The 20,900-nt window shown below is 38.8% G+C and overlaps 1 protein-coding gene across 1 annotated transcript in view; it reads left to right on the forward strand.

The window, feature by feature from the left end:
- Positions 1-20,900, forward strand: part of LOC113231968 (tachykinin-like peptides receptor 99D) — a 433,234-nt gene that overhangs the window by 346,271 nt on the left and 66,063 nt on the right. Inside the window, exons 2-3 of the mRNA XM_026466563.1 lie at positions 14,582-14,719; positions 17,897-18,050. Of these exons, the coding sequence (XP_026322348.1) occupies positions 14,597-14,719; positions 17,897-18,050 (277 nt within the window). The 5' untranslated portion in view covers positions 14,582-14,596. The remainder of the gene's footprint in view (positions 1-14,581; positions 14,720-17,896; positions 18,051-20,900) is intronic.

Consider the following 20,900-nt stretch of genomic DNA (forward strand, 5'->3'; position numbering starts at 1 on the left):
GCCTATCCTCTTTGTTGCGGCCATATTTACAGAAACAATGAAACGAAGACATGGCAAAGGACTTGTATCCAAGCCAAAATTATTAATAAAAAAAATCTAATTTAAATGTTACCGTCATGTTTATTTTTTTTTCAAAGTAGGTACAGGTATATGTTTTTTATTCTCGCAACTGTGAACAGCCCAGTCGGGCATTTGGCTGTATGAGTTTTTCTTTTGCCAGTTAATTATTAGTAGGTAGATGTAAAAGTTAAGAGACGTGGACAGTAATGGATTTTCATCCTTCTTTGCAGGCCTTGGCCAGGAAGAAGTCACACGGTCCTTAAATAAACTTTCCGTGTTCGTCTTTTGAAAGTAATGCAAATATTTTCGAGCATCTTTGAGAAATTGTTATTGTTGAGAAATTTGAATTACAGATGACATTTTACTTTTATATTAAACCTCCACCGATACAATTGATGATCACGCCCACGTCACGTTAAAGAAGACACGCCTTTATTACTCAGTTTCTGACTGGTGAATTTCGGTGATAGACTTGACTGGGAGGAGAATCCACAGCAAAAGACAACACAAACATAAACAGACTATTGTAACCATAAACAAATTCTTTTAATAATTAACCTAGGATATACACAATTTTTTTTTCCTAACGTGTTGCTAACAGTTTTCCACAGTTAAGAATTTTATTTTTAGTGAATCAAGAGCAAAACCTTTTAAATATGCATGGGAATACTGAAAAAGCTATTCCTTTTCATGAATTGAAATACGGCTAAAAATCGAAGGCCGAATTCGGAATTGAAACAACAAAGGCAATGTAAAAAATGCTTTTTTTTATCCAATTCTGAAGAAAGGGATACATCTAAGTACAAAAACAAATTGGTTTGATGGAAAATGTTTCTTTGTATATAATATTTTATATTTAAGGACCGCTTAGGTTATCCCGATTGTTAAACTCAAAATAAAAGAGTATATATGTTATGATACGAATACACTTGGCAGAATATCGGTTCCTATAGAAGCACAGCAGTCTTTTAGTTTCTTTTTTCACATTTGCGCGCGCAAAATTGTAAATTGGAATGTTTTTCCAATTAACATAGTGATCTTTGACCTCAATAATCTAAGACCGAAATTCGAAATTTTACTTTTTTTACTTAATTTTATTTTGCTTAGTCACGACCTGTAGAATTGTGATTTGATGCTAATTTCAAATTTGCATATCGATTTAGGAACAGCCGTGTAACTCCGCTCATAAATTACGGAATTAGAGTGTATGCCAAAAAAGCTTCGGCCGTTTCTCACCGATTATTTATATATCATTAGATAATCAATTAGAAAATTAAAAATAAATAACGCGCACACCCATAGGCCCGCACTAGAGAAAAACCCTGTGTCGCGGGTGTCATTAAAATACACACAGACAACCACAAACAACACCCAAAATCACGAGATAAATAAAAGTAAACCATACAAATATTTACCCGGCCCGGGAATTGAATCCGGGACCCGAACAGTGTGGTAATGGTTCGGTCACAGAGGCAATTAAAAATGTGAAGACAGATGAAGTAAAGCGATAACCGAATGGTGACTAAAGTGAAAGGCGGGTCACGCTCTGCTGACACTGCTTAATCATATCCTGTTGATTGTAATGTCGCCTGGAGAGTGTAATAGCCTCCACAGCCTCTACACCAGGATTGCCAGACATACGAGATTTCTTGTACGTTTACGAGAAATCTCGTACTTTTACTCTAAGAGATACGAGCCCACTACGAATCGCGTACGCATTTGTACAAGATTTTCACAACATTGATTTTAACTGTAACATTGTAATTATTAATACAAAGATCGAACACTCAGAAAAAATTCCTTCGATCCGGTCGGATTCGAACCGACGTCTTCTTGCATACCGTGCCAGACGCTATACCAACTAAGCCACGGAACGAACCAACGGACCTCACGAATTTTTCTATGTGCTTGCGTCGTGTCTTTGTACTTGGTCTTTCAACGACTTTTTAGTCGTGGCGCTATGATCAAAAATCGAGTAAATATGTATGTATAAACAACAGACGATCGACAACATATGTTTTGACGATCCACAATGTGCATTTTATTTAGGTGATAGTAACTATAGTCAAAAATCTATCAAATCTATAGGCACCTTTATCACCCATCTGTAAGTAACCTTATTGCACGAGAGCGATATAAAACGCGAGATACTCCTAATGTCGCATCGACATCTCGCGCTTTATCACGCTTTCGCCCAAGCGCGCTCTGTCTCGCTAGCCCTGCTGGTGGGACTAGCATAGAATCGTGGGGTACCTGACACAAAGTACGAGAAGTCTTTACCCAGTAGTGAAAGAAGTTGGGCTGTGAATGACGTTGATGATGATGATGAGGCAGGCAACAGAAAAATATAAAAGAAGAAGAAAGAAAATACAGATTTTATTAGCGGTAGAGTTCGTCCAGATGAGTACTGCCACCTTGACTAATTTTGCTACCAAGCAGTAATGTGAGCAGGATCTGGTGAAATTACAGACAAATGGGACTTGTCAACGGGTGACAGGCGCACTGGCAGTGCCCCTCAGATATTTGCGATTTAAAGCTCTGAGTGGCACTGCAACTGTCACGGATAGGAGTGTTGTTTACCTACCACCAGGAGCATCACTGTTCCTCCCGTCGCTTGATGTCATGTAAAAAAATACACTAAAGATATATTTCCTAATTAGAAATTGAATTACACGTCGTCGTCCTTGACGCTAGCTACAGAAATTTTCTCCAGCTCACCGTTTAAATATAAGAACCGCTTAAAGTGTATAAGATGAGACCAGACCTCATAATTTAGTACTTCGGAGTTATTTCTATCGCGGTCAGACAGAAATCAGCTTAAAGGCGTAATTCAAACAGAATTTTCGCTTTACCCCAAGTTAAAAAGTTCTTGTATGTATTGTGCGCATTGATCTTTCTTCTTTTGAGCGTCTAGAATTATTTTACCAGCATCATTCACTAAAAAAAGTTTGTCGGTGTTTCTTGTGCAAACCGGTCGTGTCCTTGATCTCCTTGTGGAGATTAAAGGAATCGGGTTTCTTCATCAGGGACTCTACATATTCGCAACAATCCTCGTACGATTTTTTTCAGGCATTACGAGATAATCGTCGAATTTTATTATCAAGGGCTTTGTATTTCTCCTTGTTTGAATGTTTGTAGAGACGACGTTCTTGGATAAGTTCCATGACCTCATCGGTTGTCCATAATTATTAATAATTCAACCGTGATGGATTCGAAATCTGATCAGAAATTGAGCTACACGGCGTTCTTGACGCCAGCTAGATGAAAATTTTCTCCAGCTCTTGGTTCATATATAAGAACCATTTAAAGAATGTAAGGTGAGGCCAGCTGGTAATTTAGTACATCGGAGTTATTTCTACCGCAGTCAGATTCCGGAAATCAGCTTAAAAGCTTAATTCAGACGGAATTTTCGTTTTACCCAAAGTTTGCGAAATTATTATCAACTCGATTATTGGTTTTCAATTTTCAAACTTAATTAGAGATTAATAGTAAGTTGTGTTAAGAATTTAGTGATTTCTGCTTCATAAAAAATAGCGTCAATCAACAAACTTTCAAAAGGTAAAGTGATTAAGGTTCACAATACTGATTTTCAACAGGCCCTAGCTGTTTAATGAACAGTAATGGCGTTTACTGTATATAAAGGGTTTTTCAACAAGAACTTTGTTTTGTAAATCAAAATAAAACAATAAATTTACATGACAATGATTCAAATTTTTACTGTATTAAAAAAAGTGATGTTTGGCAATTATGAATGGAAAATGATATCTGATAATTGTTCACCACGACCACAGTTACAGATGTCGATTCTTTCATCAAAGTTTTTAATCACTTTTTGACAAAATGGTGGGTCTACTTCGTTAATCACTTCACGAATTTTGAGTTTTAAGGCTGCAATCGATTCGATTGGCTCCACTTCGACTCTGTCTTTAACATAACCCAATAAAGAATAATCCATCGGTGTTAAATCACTAGAACGAGCTGGCCACTGAACGGCTGAATTTCATGAAATTTTGCGATCGGGTAATTTGGTTTGAAATAAATTCATTGTTTCGATGGATGTGTGACTTGTGGCACGATCTTGTTGAAACCACATGTTAGTGTGAAATATAAAATATAAAAACTTGAATAATTATTGTCTAAATTTATTGTTTTATTTTGATTTACAAATAGCCTCCTGAAGACAGTTGCTGACAGGAATGAGTGCCCAATTATGCGGCACTTAATAAATAATACAAAGTCCCTGGTAAAATATAAGTACTAATATAGTTTTAAGTCTGTTTATACTAACATTTGATTGGATATCAGTTGCCTTGATAAGTAAATTTTATTATTATTTATTAAAACAAAGTTCATGTTGAAAAACTCCTTATTTCTAGATACGAAAGATACATCGGGAAAACGTTCCTTTTTTATAATACCAAGAGACGGGACGAACAAGTCGTGCGCCTCGTGGTAAGCGACACGCCTATCCATAACAGTTGCAGTGCCACACAGAACTCACATTCACATTAGGGCTTGGTGGCAGAAATAGGTCAGGTGGCAGTACTTAAAATATACTATACATAGAATAAGCTTATTTTCCATCATAGGTACAGCCACACAGGGACTGTTTTCCAACCAATATTTCTCAAAAAAATTGCAATTTCAACCCACTACGACAGCTTCCTTACCAGAAAACATGAAATTTTAATTTTAATTTAGTCAAATATTTGAAATAAGACTTAAAGAGGCTTAACCGAAACATTAGCGCTGTCCGTTCCAGTGGAAATATAAAGTGCTGAAGTACATTATTATTGAATTAGGAGTACTTTTCCGAGGTCGAGATTTTCAAGGGATTTGTGGGAAACCGAAGAACAGAACAGAGAGTTACCGCGGCTTTTCAAATCCCATACATAGTAACATTACAGACCCTTGTGAAAGAGTTCGTCCAGGGGGATATTACGTAAATAATAAACTTTTCTTTTAATCACTTTTTCAAGTAAAAGTGGTTTTATTTGAAAAAGTGTTTTAATTTCCCACTAGTATGAAACAAACGAAAGAAAAATTTTTGCATTATTTTTGTATTTTCAAATGAGATTTAAAAAAAAAAAAAAATAACTGTCCAGTCTTTAAAAAAAGCAATATTTTGAGGTTTCTTGTGTGTATGTTTTTTCATGCCAATTGACTGTACAAACATGACTTGTTTGCGCCTGGTGGCAAGCTAAACACCTGTCCGTAACAGTTGCAATGCCACTCAGAGCTTTAAATCGCAAAGATCTGAGGGTCACTGCCACTGCGCCCGCCACCCTGAGACAAGTTCCATTGCCGGTAATTTCACCAGCACCCTTACCCTTCCAAACCCGAACGCAGTAATACTAACATTACTGCTTGACGGCAAAAATAGGTAAGGTGGCAATAGTTCCCTGTACGAACTTTTTTACAACGAGCTCTACTGCTACGTAAAACTCTTTCGTAAGAAGGTCTATGCTACGAAACTATACTACTATACCAGTAGGGCTAGCACGACAAGGCGCGACTTGCGCGAGAGCGACATCGAAGCGCGAGATATTTTATTCTCTGTACAATAATAGCCGAATATCGCGCTTTATGTCGCTCTCGCGCAAATCGCGCGCTGTCATGCTAGCCCAACAGGGCTATTCTTCATTGTTCACATTTATTCACCATTTCAATAAGAATAAGAAAAATTTATTGTGTTCGCAGAGACATATGACATGAATCTGAAACATCGCAATAAACACAATAATAAAAATAAATGAGTGTCCCGACGCACACAAACGGGATTAGCTCAGCGTTTATCTATGGGCAGGAAATTCTACCTATAGCGCTGGTTTTCAGCAAGCCCGATTGAGTGAAGCACGGACTCGAGTGCAAACAATACCTACATACATAACGTGTGTATATACATAATATAATGAAAGTTGGTACGGGTTAAAATAATGGCAGTAAATAAATAATATGAATAAATAAAGCAATACGCCACAAGGAGGCTATAACTAACAATTGCAACTAATTTAAACTTTCTACACAAAGTCTTTATTTACTCTGGAAAGAGTTCATTCCAAATTAGAATTGAAACTCTAGCCGAAATCGAATTTGTAACGCGAAACCGAACCAATTTATCTAGGGCTCGTTATTATAGCACCTTGTTTAAGTCATAAACGAATAATTGTTTAAAAAAATATATTTATAGGAGATGGCATTGATACCATCGACATTTTAAGGGAAGTGTGTCTTTAAATTTAAAATAACTTTTTTGTTTTTAAAGTTATATCAATAGTGATTAGTTTACTTGACAGATAGAATCCTCGAGAAAGTTTATGCTGTAGTATGTTTCATAACAAAAGCTTGTATAATAATTGCTAAAAAATATCTTTATAAATATATGAACAATCTCCATAAATGAACACCAAAATCTACTATATAACTATCCAGTAATCGACAGTTACCAACAATGAACACCCAGCAACTGACATTTAACCAATAATAAACGTATTTACTAAGATATAAAATTTTGTCCTAAATATTATTAGAAATTAATTTAAAAAAAAAGATATCGCACATTGGTGCTTGTCAGCCACTGGCTGGCAACTAATAATATGTTTTTCAGTTCTTCGGATCTTCCAGTTCTTCGAGTTTTTGCAATTACTGCACATTGGAAATTAAACTCTGTTTTTCGAAACTAAATTGCATAGGTTTTTTTTTTTAAACGAAACCGACGTTTCGGCATTTTTTTTCGGGATTGCATGTTCTAAAGCGACGGTTGACTGGTCATAGAAAAATTTCCATTTTGAAAAAATCATATTTTTCCGAAAAATAAATGTCATTCCGGATATTTTTCCACATTTGATGTTGACGTCTGTCAAAAGTTGAAATTCTGAACGAAAACTGCGGAGCCAACAAAAGATGATGGTGGTGTGGTTGGTGGAGGTTTTGGCTGTTGCGAAATCATTTTAAATCTCGTTTTCTGTATGAAGGTTTTAGATAAACAAGTTTATTTTAAAATACACGCTACATAAAACTTCAAAAGATATTTTCTAAACTTAGAACATAATATGAGCCTTAGAAATTATATTTTTTAAATTTTTCGGACAATTACCCAACAGTACTGCTAACTGTCAGAATAAAAACAAATCATTTTATATTTAATTACATTGCCCTGGTCCCCTTGTAGGTTAAATTCGACCCCCGGGGGGTCAGTAAAGACCAGTTTGAGAATCATCGATTTAGAGCAAGTATGTCGTCACAACGCATCGGCATTATTTTTTAACGCACCGAGTGCCACACGAGGAATGCGGTATCGCAACGTATCGCCACTTAAGGAGATGCCACACGGGCGTTGCGTCGGCGTTGTGTCTTTCGCAGCGCAGTTGATTTCAACGGACAGAATGCCACACGTGCTGTTCTGTCGACGCGCGCTGTTTCATCGTACCGTGTGGCACGTCGTTCTGATTTAAATGAAGCACAACGAAGTTGCGACGACGCAACGCCGACGCAACGCCCGTGTGACATCTCCCTTAGTCATGCATCGCAGTACCCGTCCTCGCTTCGTCTCATGGCCCCTTGTGCGATGCGCCCGTGTTGTAACACACCACGTGGCGTATAGTTCTAATTTAAATGTAGTATAACACAGCTACAAAATACCTACTGTAACAATTGTTCCTACCAAGAAGATGCAATGAAAAACATGCAAGATTTAGTGACATAAATATAACATCAAAGACGAGAATTAAAGTCGCTAACCACTGTAACTTGAGTACCTCAGTTGGTTCACCGATCAGTCAACATTTGCCCACGGACACAGCGCACAGCGGCCTACGCCAACGCTATAAACAAATATCCGGCGCGGCACGCCTGTCAATTCATTATTAGATATCACCTTACCTTATTCAATTCGCAAACGGTTTCATCATTCAATAAATCAATACCTACAATGAACGCTACGTTAACTTAATTTTTTGGTATTTTTTTTTAAACAGCCATGTTTATTTACTAATATTATGCTCCCTGAATGTTTGTGAAAAATTTGTGGAAAAAAAAAGGAACAAAAAACAAAATAAAAATAAAACAACGCCTAAAATTACCTTGGCGTAGTGTTGATTGGCGAAACGCATCATGGACACTATTACTTGCACATCAGTGTGACGATGCGACCTCCTCCATCGTCATCCCGCCTTTTTATCACCTTTGCTCTGGTTCCTGGCCACTTATATTATATATTCAAATTTTGAATCGTTTTCTAATTCCGTTGCCTCGTCATTGTCACTTTGTTTCGTCCCGTCGTCACTCTCTGCTTAATCGTTGAAGCGAGCACTTATGCTCGTCTAATTTTGATCCTTGCACCAGTTCCCGACCAAAGACATGTACCAATTTTAATACCACTTAAACCTAGTAATATTTGTATAGTTCGGCCCTTTCGGGTAAGTTTGTCTTACGATTTTTTAGTATTTAAGTAGGGATTGTTGGATTTTAAACCTTTTTTTGTGATATTTTTTTTCTTGTTTCTTTCGCCTTAAGTTATACAATAAATTCTTGGGCCGAGTAATATATTATTATTGCTTCCTATTGGCGGTTTATAACCTTTTCACCAGAAGGGCTAGCCCAACAGGGCGCGACAGCGACAAAGCGCAACATACTGCTATTCATAGAGAAAAGTAAGCTCATAGTTCTAGTCGCTGAGCTACCACGGGCATCATAATATAAAATTATACCGCTAAGCTTAGTAACTGAAATTTTTCAAGGTCAGAAAATACATAAAACGAATTTAATACTTCTCTCTGAACTCTATTGAAATATAAAAATTCGTCTCCGGTGCTGTTTACGTTATTTTGAACAATATTTCCTGGCTGAGAGGGATGAGAATTGTTTGTAAACATGCGGGTTTTTATTTAGACCTGTTTTATAACACCTTCAATAAAATTGGATTCAAAAAATAAACGACCGATTTTAAAGTGGACTTGCTAAAAATATTTAACTTCATGTTTTGTAAATAATTGGAGTATTAGGATTTATATTATTTTTAAACTACATTTTAAGTTAAGTAAAATAAGTAAGATTATTAAAACCAATTAAAAGTTATAATGTTCCAAAAATAAGGGAGTAAATATGAAGTTAAATATTTGATTAAAGAAGGATGGCGAAAGTTGCCCCAATCACGACGAAGACCCGTTCACGGACTTTGCTAGTATAATTTTGCGTTTTAGTTTATGCTCAGTTATCATATTTTTGTATATTTTTAGAAGTCGGGAATAAAGAAATTATAAAACATTGTATTTTAGAATAGATGTAAGAATACAACGCAATTGATTAAGTTCGACCATAGATTATGTGACGTTCTCGTACGTACGTTACATTTTAAGCATGGTTGAATGTTTATCTACCTGAAGTATTGGTTACTTTATAGTACACACATAAAATATTAAAGCTATAAAAACCTAATGAAATAATCAATTAAACAGTAATGACATAAAGTAAAAATTAAAACACAATGTGACAAAAATATTAAGACAATATTTAAATGAGAGATAATGAAAGTTGCAAAGGAACGTTTTTATAAGACCTCTCGCGATTCGCTCTGGGCCTTTTGGAGGGAAAAGTGTCGTTTTTATTTTGACTTTCAATTATTTTGTGAAATCTAGTTTAAAGTGGAATAGGATAGTGCTATTGTGCCTTAATCGAAGATTAAAACATGAAATTATACGAATCTCGAACTAATATACCCGTATCGGCCCGTTCTAAGGAATCCCGAGCCAATCAAGCACGCCGCCTCACATTGCCTATCCTCTTTGTGGCGGCCATATTTACAGAAGCATAATTAAACGAAGACATGGCTTAAAGGACTTTTTTTTTTTTTTATTGTGACTCGGCAAAATGACTGCACCGCGCCTGATGGAAAGTGCGAATACAGTCCAGAGATGAGAGTAACGGATGGAAAACACAAATATCTTCACTCCGTCACGATCATTTTGCCGGTCTGGCCAAATGCTTCTTCACACTACGTTTGAAGGACCCGATGTTATAGAGGGGAGGGAATACATGCGCCGGGAGTTGGTTCCACTATTTGATGGTTCGGCATAAGAACGAATTGCCAAACTTTTTAGTGCGGGACGGTATTAAACTGACCGTCCAACTGTGGCAACGCAGTCCGGCACGGGTGGTCCGCTGATGGAAAGGAGAGGAAGGGATAAGGTTGAATAACTGTTCAGAGCACTCACCGTGGTACAGGCGATAGAATACGCTAAGAGACGCTATATCTCTGCGAAGCTGTAACGACTCCGCATGCTCAGTTACATGAGGATTGTTGACAACACGGAAGGCGTAGCGCTGCAGTCCATCTAGGGCATCGAGCAAGTACTTGGCAGAGCCGTCCCAAAGGTGCGAACAGTACTCCATGCTGCTTCGGACCTGAGCTTTATACAACAGGTATCGCAGCTCTGGAGTAAAAAATCGGTGCACCTTGTTCAGGATGCCAAGCTTGCGCGACGCGGTACAGATGACGCTCTCTATATAGTCTTTGTTGCTCATGTCCTTCCGGATGCTCATCCCCAGCAGGCTGAGCTTGTCCTGCAGCGTCAGCGTTGTACCCTGAAGATGGGGAAGTGGAAGGAATGGGGATTTTTTGGAACTGAACGCGCATACCTGGGTTTTCTTGGCGTTGAACTCAACCAAGTTTCGGGAGCCCCACGACGATATATGTTCCAAAACATGGTTGAGCTCAGCGACAAGTTTTTCCCGGTTTCTCTCAGGGTCCTCCCGGCTGCTTGACGGTTGCTTATAATAGCAACCGTGCACTGTGCTATCATCTGCATAGCAATGAATGTTGCCAAAAGGCAACAAGTCATTGATATGCAGAAGGAACAGCGTGGGCGACAGCACGGAGCCCTGTGGCACCCCAGCATTAACTGTCACGAGCCGCGAAGTGCCTCCGTCAACAAGGACACGCAATCTTCGCTCGCGCAGAAAGCCGGAGATCCACTCACAAAGGCGGCCGGGAAGACCATATGCCGGAAGCTTGGAGAGGAGACCACGGTGCCAGACCCGATCAAAGGCCTTAGCAATATCCAGACTTATCGCTAAAGTTTCGCCCTGTTTGTCGATAGCTTCACCCCAGAGATGCATTAGATACGCTAGAACGTCACCCGTTGATCGGTTCGGCCGAAACCCGTACTGTCGATCATTAAGAATGGAGTGACGTTCCAGGTGCCGGATTATCTGGATATTTAGAATCCGCTCCATTACTTTGCAGAGCACTGAAGTGACAGCTATTGGGCGATAGTTTGTCGGATCAGACCGATCTCCTTTCTTGGGGATAGGTTGCACGTTGGCCTCCCTCCAAGCTAGGGGCACGTTACCAGATTGGTATGAGAGGCGGTATAAGCGCGTCAGTACGGGAGACAACTCCGCCGCACACCTTTTAAGGACGATAGGAGGTACCCCATCTGGACCATAGGCTTTCCGCACGTCAAGAGTCTGCAGTTCCTTGCGGACATCACATTGCCTGATAACTATATCAGGCATTGTGACTCCGCAGTGGGGAATTGACGGCGGTTGCGCATCTTGGTCGTGAATGCGTGAGTTAGCCCCAAAAAGGTCGGCCTAATAAATAAATTAAAATAAATTGGCTTTCTCTTCGGGGCCATAGGACAAAAATCCATTGGGATACCTCAAAGGCGGCAGCGACGAACGACAAAAATTGGACTGCACGGCTTTGGCCAGGCTCCAGTAGGCACGGCTACCGGTGGGATGGGCTACCAGCTTCTGGCCAATCCGTGAAACGCGCTGGGCATCCGCTCTTATGTAAGCCCTCCTGCAAGACTTGGTTGCTTTGTTATAGGCTGCTTTAAGGGACGCAAGGTTGGGATCCTTTGTTACACGACCCTTGATCCAACCACGATATGCAGCCTGTTTCTCACTAACAGCGTCCATGCATTCGCGATTGAACCAAGGGCGTCCTCTGCGATTGGCGATGACACTGGAAGACGGTATGTAGTAATTCATAGCCGTTCCAATCTCATCGACAACAGCATCGGCAGCTGCTGAGGCATCCTTTCCCGCAAAGCAGTGCTGCAACCAAGGGATGGACGCAAAGTAGTCGCACATACCATCCCAATCCGCCGACGAGTAGTGCCAAATGCGACGAGTGACCTCCTTCAGCTTAGTTGGAGGCATTTGGGAAACCTTACACCCAACCAAACAGTGATCAGAACTTCCCAGGAGGGCGCTGACTGATACTGTATAGTAGGTAGGGTGACTCGCGAGCAGAAGGTCAAGCAAAGAGGGTGCATGATCCGATATGTCTGGAACCCGGGTGGGCTGGGTTACCAGTTGGGTCAAGTCATGCGTGAGAGCGAAAGCGTGGGCAGTTCTTCCTGCATGGTCAGTCTTGAGGGAACTTAACCATGATTCATGGTGAGCATTAAAGTCCCCCAACACGACCATCTCCGCAGATGGGAACTGCGCCTGCGCGTCAAGAGTCGCCTGGCTCTGGCACTTGTATCCAAGCCAAAGTTATTAATAAAAAAAAAGACCTCTCGCCAATGTCAATGTCACATTGATATTGAGAGCAGTGTGCCCATTTGTGGCAGATTTCTACCATTTGGGCAGATTTAATTTTTATTCATTTTCATTGCTGCAGAACATAATAAGTTATATTAAATGTGGCAGAGTTTGGTAGATTTGGGAATATTCGGCAATTATTTTTTTCTTTATTATTTTTGGTAAGAAACTGAAAACTTGTTGTTCTCTGCTAGTACGAACAAATATCTGAAGCGAAATATAGGACAATGTTATAAACATAACCTATATCAATTTCATAACTCCAGCTTCTACAGGCTCTACTCAATTAGCTTTTATGATACTATGATAATTAATCACAAGTATTGATGGGTCTCCTTAATGCACGTCGTCGTCGCCCCGGCAGACTTCTTCTTGTTTCCCAGCATCAAGTCGAAGCTCAAAGGCAAGCATTGGGGCACAATTAAGGACATCCAAGAAGCTACGACGAGGGCGCTGAAGGACCTACCCGTTGACGTCTTCCAGGGGGCCTTCCGGGCATGGATAACTCGCCTACAAAAGTGCATCGATGCTGAAGGGTGTTATTTTGAAGAGTACTAATGTATGGTACCGATAAGTTCAATAAAAGTATTTTTCCTGAAAAATGTTCGATACTTTTGGGACGGACCAGATAAGGTGGCCGTACTACTCTGGACAAACACTTTCACTAGGAACTCTACTGCTACCAGAACATAATATTATTTATTGAGAAATATACATTCCCATTTTCCTTCTTAAAATCTCGTTATAATATCGCACTGTTAATACAATATAGTATCAACTCAAAAAGAGGACTTTCTCAGAATCGATACAAAACGAATTACACTTCCCGCAAAAACCACTAAAATTTATGTGTTATAGTTTATTATAGACACTTAAACAATTTGTCAAATATATTTAATAATAAAATGGAAAAAATAATTTCATGTCTTCAAATAAGGATTATTTTGGCCAGAACTAGCTCACATAAAGTGTGTCTCATTTTGAGTTAAGTAGATATCTTTTGATTGTTTCTTACAATATTCTAACGACGATTTTTTAGACGACGTGAAGAGTATCAAATTTTACGTTCAGTACTGATATACTATTAAATATCACATATTTTGAGTTACAACACTATTGTAATAGCAGTGCGATATGTATAAATTTAAATTTTATTTGTTAAACAATGAATTAAAATATAGGTACTTGTAAGGTATAATAAAAGCTTAAATACTAGAAACTAAAACTAGGATTCAATTACATTAATAAAATTTAGTCACCGCAGCCTTCCCCCTTTTGTATGGTTATGCTAATGCGTTGGGCAAGATAGCTCTTGAGTTTCCTAGACAGTCTAATCATTTTTTGGATAAAATTTTGTAAAGATGAAGGGCACCGGGATCCCTGCTTTCAAATTAAACTTTAAAATACTATTGTCAAGAAACAATTATGATGTCCGTTTTGACATTTGTTCGCTCATCAAGTTTTGTACTAGTTTATAACTACGTTGAAGTAGCTAATTGATGAACATTGTTAAATATAAAATTTATGGATTTATTGTTTTATTTTTATTTATTAACTTATTTATTTTACGACACAACTCGGCATATGTTTTTCTAAATTCGAAATTTAAAAAATGAAATCTATTACGATCGTTAATTATGGGATCGCTGTCCAGCACAACTTCTACCTCATACAAACTCACGTCAAAGCTCAATATAAAACAAAGCAGTTTCGAAACAGTATGTAATAATATACTCGATAAGTAGGTCTTTTTAAATCATTTTCACACAGATTTCATAGTGTTTAACATGAATATGATTGTGTGAGTTTCGCGCCAGCGGTTTTACCAGTAGCCATTGTTTTTTTTTTCATCCGAAGTGGCAATAATTCTCTGGATGAACTGTTTTACAAAGTGCTGTACTGTTACAAAATAATAATAATAGCCACAACAATAGGCATAATAGATTTATTTATCGTCTTGTTGTTTCAGACCGTCTCCAATGCTATGATGTTAAGTGAACCAAGCCCGACAGCGGGCAACGACTCTGTGACGGACCTACAGAGCTTCTTTGCGGTTGTCCACGATGACCATGAACACTACCGCAATAGCTCTCACAATGATACAGAGGTACAGTGGTTTTTAAGCGGTAACAATAAGAATAGAATCCCATCATTTTCATACAAACTTCACACCCGATTCAACTAACAACAGTAAACTATTCATTGTAAATAATATTATGACGTTTTGCTACCATATACTTTTATTTTCATATTGAATTCATTTATTTTTCGTGAAAGCACTCCGCTATAGTCGTTATAATGTAAGAGGCTCAATTTCACAGCAAAGTAAGACGATGATAGTACGTAATTTTGAATACATTAAACGAAACCGTAAACAAACAAAGATCGAATACTCAGAAAAAATCCTTCGATCCATCCGGATTCGAACTGACGTATTCTAGCTTACCATGCCAAACGCTATACTAACTAAGCCACGGAACGAACCAGCGGATCTCACAAATTTTTCTATGGGCTTGCGTCGTGTCTTTGCATTTGGTTTTTCAACGACTTTTTAGTCGTAGCGTCATCCAAGAGAAATCTATGAAGGATTTATCACCCAGTTAGTAACTTTACAGCTACCAGTCCTGGCGAGAGATGTCGCTATTCACTGAATTTGAAATTATTATTGAATTGATATTCAATTATTTTTTGTGAAATTACTCCACTAGTTACAATTATTAATACAAAGATCGACACTCAGAAAAAATTCCTTCGATCCGGTAAGCTAGAAGACGTCGGTTCGAATCCGGTTCGAATCTTTCACAGATTTCTCATAGATGGCGCTACGACTAAAAAGTCGTTGAAAAACGAAATACAAAGACACGACGCAAGCACGTAGAAAAATTCGTGAGATCCGCTGGTTCGTTCCGTGGCTTAGTTGGTATAGTGTCTGGCACGGTAAGCTGGAAGACGTCGGTTCGAATCCGGCCGGAACGAAGGAATTTTTACAGAGTGTTCGATTTTTGTATTAATAATTATAACAAACTAGTGGAGTAATTTCACAAAAAAATATTGAATATCAATTCAATAAAAATTTAAAGTAAACAAACAATTGTTAACTTATTGGGTTTCAAAAATACAATAATTTTAATGAAGAATATACAAATATGATAGAATAATAATTCCAAAAGTAAATGCAATTTTAAGTTAGTCCGAAAATTCTGCAAAACAGCTACGTCGTTAGCCTAATTTTTTTCAATAATAGTGTTGTAATCTATTAATCGTTTAATTTCACCGAGTCAAATGACTCAATCAAAAACTCTAAAAATTGGAATCAAATTCACTTAAAAATACATTCCTTTTTGATTTTGACAGTGAGGTTAATATTGATAATCACGATTGAAAATCAAATAATATACAATATACCAACGTTTCGGGCCCTTTACAGGTCCCATGTTCACGGTTGACTGTAAATGTACAAATGTCCTTGTTGCTAAATTTGTTATTTATATAGAGGTTGTAAAAGACCGAAATGTTGGTTCGTTTGAAAAAACAAATATTGGTGTACATCGTGAATAATTTTACAAAGACTTGAATCATAGTCCAAATTATTTATTTTGCGTAAAAGAGTTAATAATAAAAAAATATTACCAAAAAAAATTGTTACTGCCTTATAGATGCTAATTTCTAATAAAACAGTACAAGTGAGTTACGAATAGCTAAGTTTATGAATTATTTTTGGAACTTGTGAAAAAAACCTGTTCCCTGAAATGTAAAAAAAAGTGTTGGCTAAAAAGTTAATTGACCCATCAACATGTTTAGCATAAAAAGTCAATTTCACTAATTTAATGACTTTTTCAAATTTGTTCGAACGACCGGCCAGTATATAAATTAGACTTTTTACGACCTCCTGAATAAATTACGCACTTTTATTTATTTAAAATAGCGAAGGCACAGAAATATTATGACTCTAAACTTAACTTTTATAGTCAATACCATAATTTTTTTTCGAGTTCTTAGGTTTTTGCAATTGTTACACATGGTCACGGTCGACTGACATGGGACCTGTAAATGGCCCCAAACGTCGGTTTGTTTGAAAAAACATGTACGCGATTTAAATCCGGAAAAATAGTATCCTTTCCTATATAATTTTTTTTTAAATAACTTACTTTTGGCAATTGTGTTTTATGCGCAAGTCTTACATCGAATGTTAAGGCGGTGTTGTAACACCGCCACACACTAGACTAGGCTAGTCTAGGCGGTGTTCTAACATTCTAATGTGTATTTGTCGCTGTGGTGACCCTCTTATCTTCTCCTTTCTCGACTTGTTTCCTGCATATAGTAAGCTCTATGTAACACGGGGCGAAATGATTGATATTATTCTCTCATGTAAAAATATTCGTGTATTGTAAAAAACGACTGTTATATTAGGAGTCTGCCATGTGAACGACTCGATACATTTCAAAATTCAAAATCGTTACTACAAAAAACGTTTAACGACTGCGCCGATCATTCATCGATGTTGAGAATACTTTCCGATAGATGTCATGAACGTGTACGCGTTAACAGGCGGCTTCACATGATCCGTGATTTTACGCATCACCTCGCACTACTCCGCACGAGCGCATCAAAGGAACAGGCTCGTCTGTAGTAACACATACGCGTCCGTAACGGTGCATAGATGAATACATATTGTAGGTTGTCATTCTATAGTTGGTTAACTATCAATGTGCAAGGACGAGGTGGACGACGATAAACTCTGTAAAATCATGGACAGTATATATAGCAACTTTGTTCGCAATATATCCGTAGTTCGTAAACTAACCCTGTGTGAAATTGCTAGAAGATCATAAACAAATATCAATTCTCGTGATAGGATATCCGCAGACTAAGTAAATATTGGTACACATCGATATAGGGCTTCATTTTGATATTGTCCTATCCACAAATGAAACCACAGGGTTGCATATTTACATCTTTTCGTATAAACCTGATTACACACCACGACGACGACAACAACAGGGGCACTGACGCCGCTGCGGCGGCGCCGCAGTTGTAGTCGTCCATGCATTTGTTTACATAATTTTCATATACGCACCGCGGCGGCTAGTGCTACCGCAATTCTCTACTATCGTACGATTTTAGTTGCTCACATCGCAATTGCATATTTGCGGCAGCAAATAACGCCGCCGCCGCGGCGCCATATGTAATCACCCTAAGTTTGAAATATACAAAAATTGGTGTCACCTTTCAAGCCTAATTACGATTTACGTAAATGTTGAATTTGAAAAAACTTTCTTGACAGATGTACCAGTCGTTCATCTTGCCGTGGTGGCGGCAGGTGCTTTGGACGGTGCTGTTCGCTGGGATGGTGGTGGTGGCCACCGTCGGGAACCTCGTCGTCATCTGGATTGTACTCGCCAACAAGCGAATGAGGAGCGTCACCAACTACTTTTTAGGTATGAACGTATAACGTGCTTCTGCGATTAAAATATATACTTTTTTTGCTTTAGGGGGCAATTGTAACTAAACCTTCGAGGCTTTAAGAATTTAAATCCAATTAATCTATCTCATTAATCATTCAGGCAATTTGGCCCATATTTTTATATATGAACTGGTAAAACATATTTTGAAAATTAAAGATAAAAAATAATTTTTTTATTTTAAAATACAGATGCACGGCCAAAAATTGAAAACATAAGGTCTCGTAAGTATGTTTAAGTTTTACAATAATGAATAGCGTTTCAACAGTTAAAAAGAATCAGGCAGTTTATCTTCCCACGTACATACACTTTTTCGCCAGAGAGGGACCCAGTTTCTAATCGACACAGTTACGCGCCATATATCAAAACGTGACGCGTATCAAAAAGCTAGAATTACCTACATTTTTGAATAAACAATCGGATAGCTCACGTATGTTTATCGAAAGTACATGAAGCTATCGAGATTGCTCGGCATGCGAATTTTAATCGTTGTTGTGGATAGTCGGTACCCGCCAGCTCAAAAACAGTGTTAGGTACTACGTCAGTGATTAGTTTAGATAAGACTTTAGTAGAACGTTTTTTTTTATGACGGGACGAGAAAGTCTCGTGCCTGGTGGTAAGCGACACGCCTGTCCATAATAGTTGCAGTGCTGCTGAGAGCTTTAATTCGCAAAGATCTGAAGGGCCCTGCCGTTGCGCCCGTCACCCTTTTTTTTTTTGACGGGGGGAAATCTTTATGGATACCCCTGAGCCCAGGGAGACTCAGGGGTTATGTGGGGACTCTCCCTCCAGACTGGAGGACCTACCCCACTAAAACCAACCCGGGTTTCCCTCTCGCCGGTTGAGTCGGCGCCGTGGGATCGGTGAACATTCACCACGACGCCGCCCGGCCGCCCTAGCTTGCGCCAGGGCTCCCGCGCCAACGGAGGGGCGAGTCGGTTGTCCTCCGACCCGCCCCCCAGACGAGTGAGGCCGTGCAATGCAGGCTCCGGAGTCCCTGTCCGGAGCCCGCTGGCTTCACTAGGGGATCAAGCGAGCAGCGAACTGCCTTCGCCTTCTCCCCGTACGTCTGCGCCGAAGCGGGTGCGCGTCCGCCGCGTCCTCGCGCACCCGCTCCGCGGCCTCCTTTTGCAACATAACCTCTGCGCGAGCGCGCCCGTCACCCTGAGACAAGTTGAAAAGTTACATGTGCCTGTAACTTCACCAGCACCCTTTCAAAACAGAAACGCAGGAATGTGCACGAAACTGATTGGCGTCAGAAATAGGTAAATTGGCAGTACTTCCCTGGACGAACTCTTTCACAAGAAGCTCTACTGCTACTAAAGATATACTTAAGTTAGACCTCAAAATCGATACTTCACTTCAGATGAGCCTATTAATTCCAGCTTAGTGTAATCTGTATTTAAGAGATTCGGAGAACGCAAATAATAAATTCCTTTGATAAGACCGCGCATTTAATCGTCGACCATAAAGCGTCAATTGTTCGTATAATAAATAACTTAAGGGAGGGAATTGCCTTTGAATACCGACATTGAGAGTAATGATTTCTGAGCAGCTGCTTGTTAGAAGTAGGTATACAGAGCTTGACTTTTTGAAAAATATACTTTATTTGAGGACAGACGATGAAATATTATTAATATTATTTTATATCCCGCAAAGGCACGGTGCAAGGACGAATGGAGAAGCATAGGGAGGCCTTTGCTATGGGACAACTGTTGCTAATTAAGAAAAAGCGTATCATGTATCCTTGTAATTAAAAAAGTGTATTTCCCGTGTCGAGTATACCAGCCGTGACTGCTTTGAAAACGACGTGTCGGAAATCAATTGGTATTTGTCTAATCATCAATTACTGATATCAATATGTTCCCTTCCACGCTTAGCATGACCTCAAAGACAAAGGGTATGGACAAAAGATACACTATATCACTCTACGATCGCGACGGTGACTACCGCGTACACTACTACTATAATAATACCGCAAAAGTTTATATACTCTCGCAAGTTTTGTCTGTTTGTACTAATGCCAAGCCTGTTGGTCGTCTTTTCAATTGCTAGGGTTGCCTTGCAATGCGACTTAATAGCTAAAATTTTTAATAAACATTTTTATTATAAATAATTTTGTTAGCACAATAAGAGGTCGTGCTAATGATATTTTTCCATGACGATGTTGCACCATTTATGGCGGTCTATGGTATAATGTGTGGCAGAGGATTTTGAGTAATCAAATGAAAGGCTAAAGGAACAAAAGAAAATAACGTTAATAACACAGGTACAATCATATGAAATACTCCCTACTTAGATTGCATACAGGTTAGATACGGTAAAATAGGAACTTACCCCAAACGGGCCCGTATTTGTACAAATATTATGCTTTACAAGCAGTCAGGTTACATGATTTTCAATGGTATAACTAGTCAGAATTTGATATGAAGTCAAGTACTTCTGCTCGATTTGGAAATTTACTAAAGAGTGGCAACGGTACGAAGAACAAGAAAAGGAATTAAAGAACGATTCAAAATTCAAAATCTTCAAAATAGGTGGCCAGGAACCAGAGAAAAGGGTGATAAAAAGGTGGGATAATAATGGAAGAGCCAGAAGTGGAGAGCATCATGGAGACGCATGCCGAGAGCCGTACATACTTGGTCGGACCATCTTGAGGAACAGCGACCGCTCTGACATTTACCGTCGATCCGTCCAGTAACCATTTACTGTTCCACGTTGCGCCCTTCTTTCCTGGCAATGTGACCAAAGAAATCAAGTATCCTAGATTCGTACACTAACTGGGAAAGGAGCTGATGATTTTTAACCGACTTCAAAAAAAGGAGG

The sequence above is a fragment of the Hyposmocoma kahamanoa genome, unplaced genomic scaffold (assembly GCF_003589595.1).
Source record: "Hyposmocoma kahamanoa isolate Upper Pololo Valley unplaced genomic scaffold, ASM358959v1 66, whole genome shotgun sequence".
In the NCBI taxonomy this organism is placed as follows: Eukaryota; Metazoa; Arthropoda; class Insecta; order Lepidoptera; family Cosmopterigidae; genus Hyposmocoma; species Hyposmocoma kahamanoa.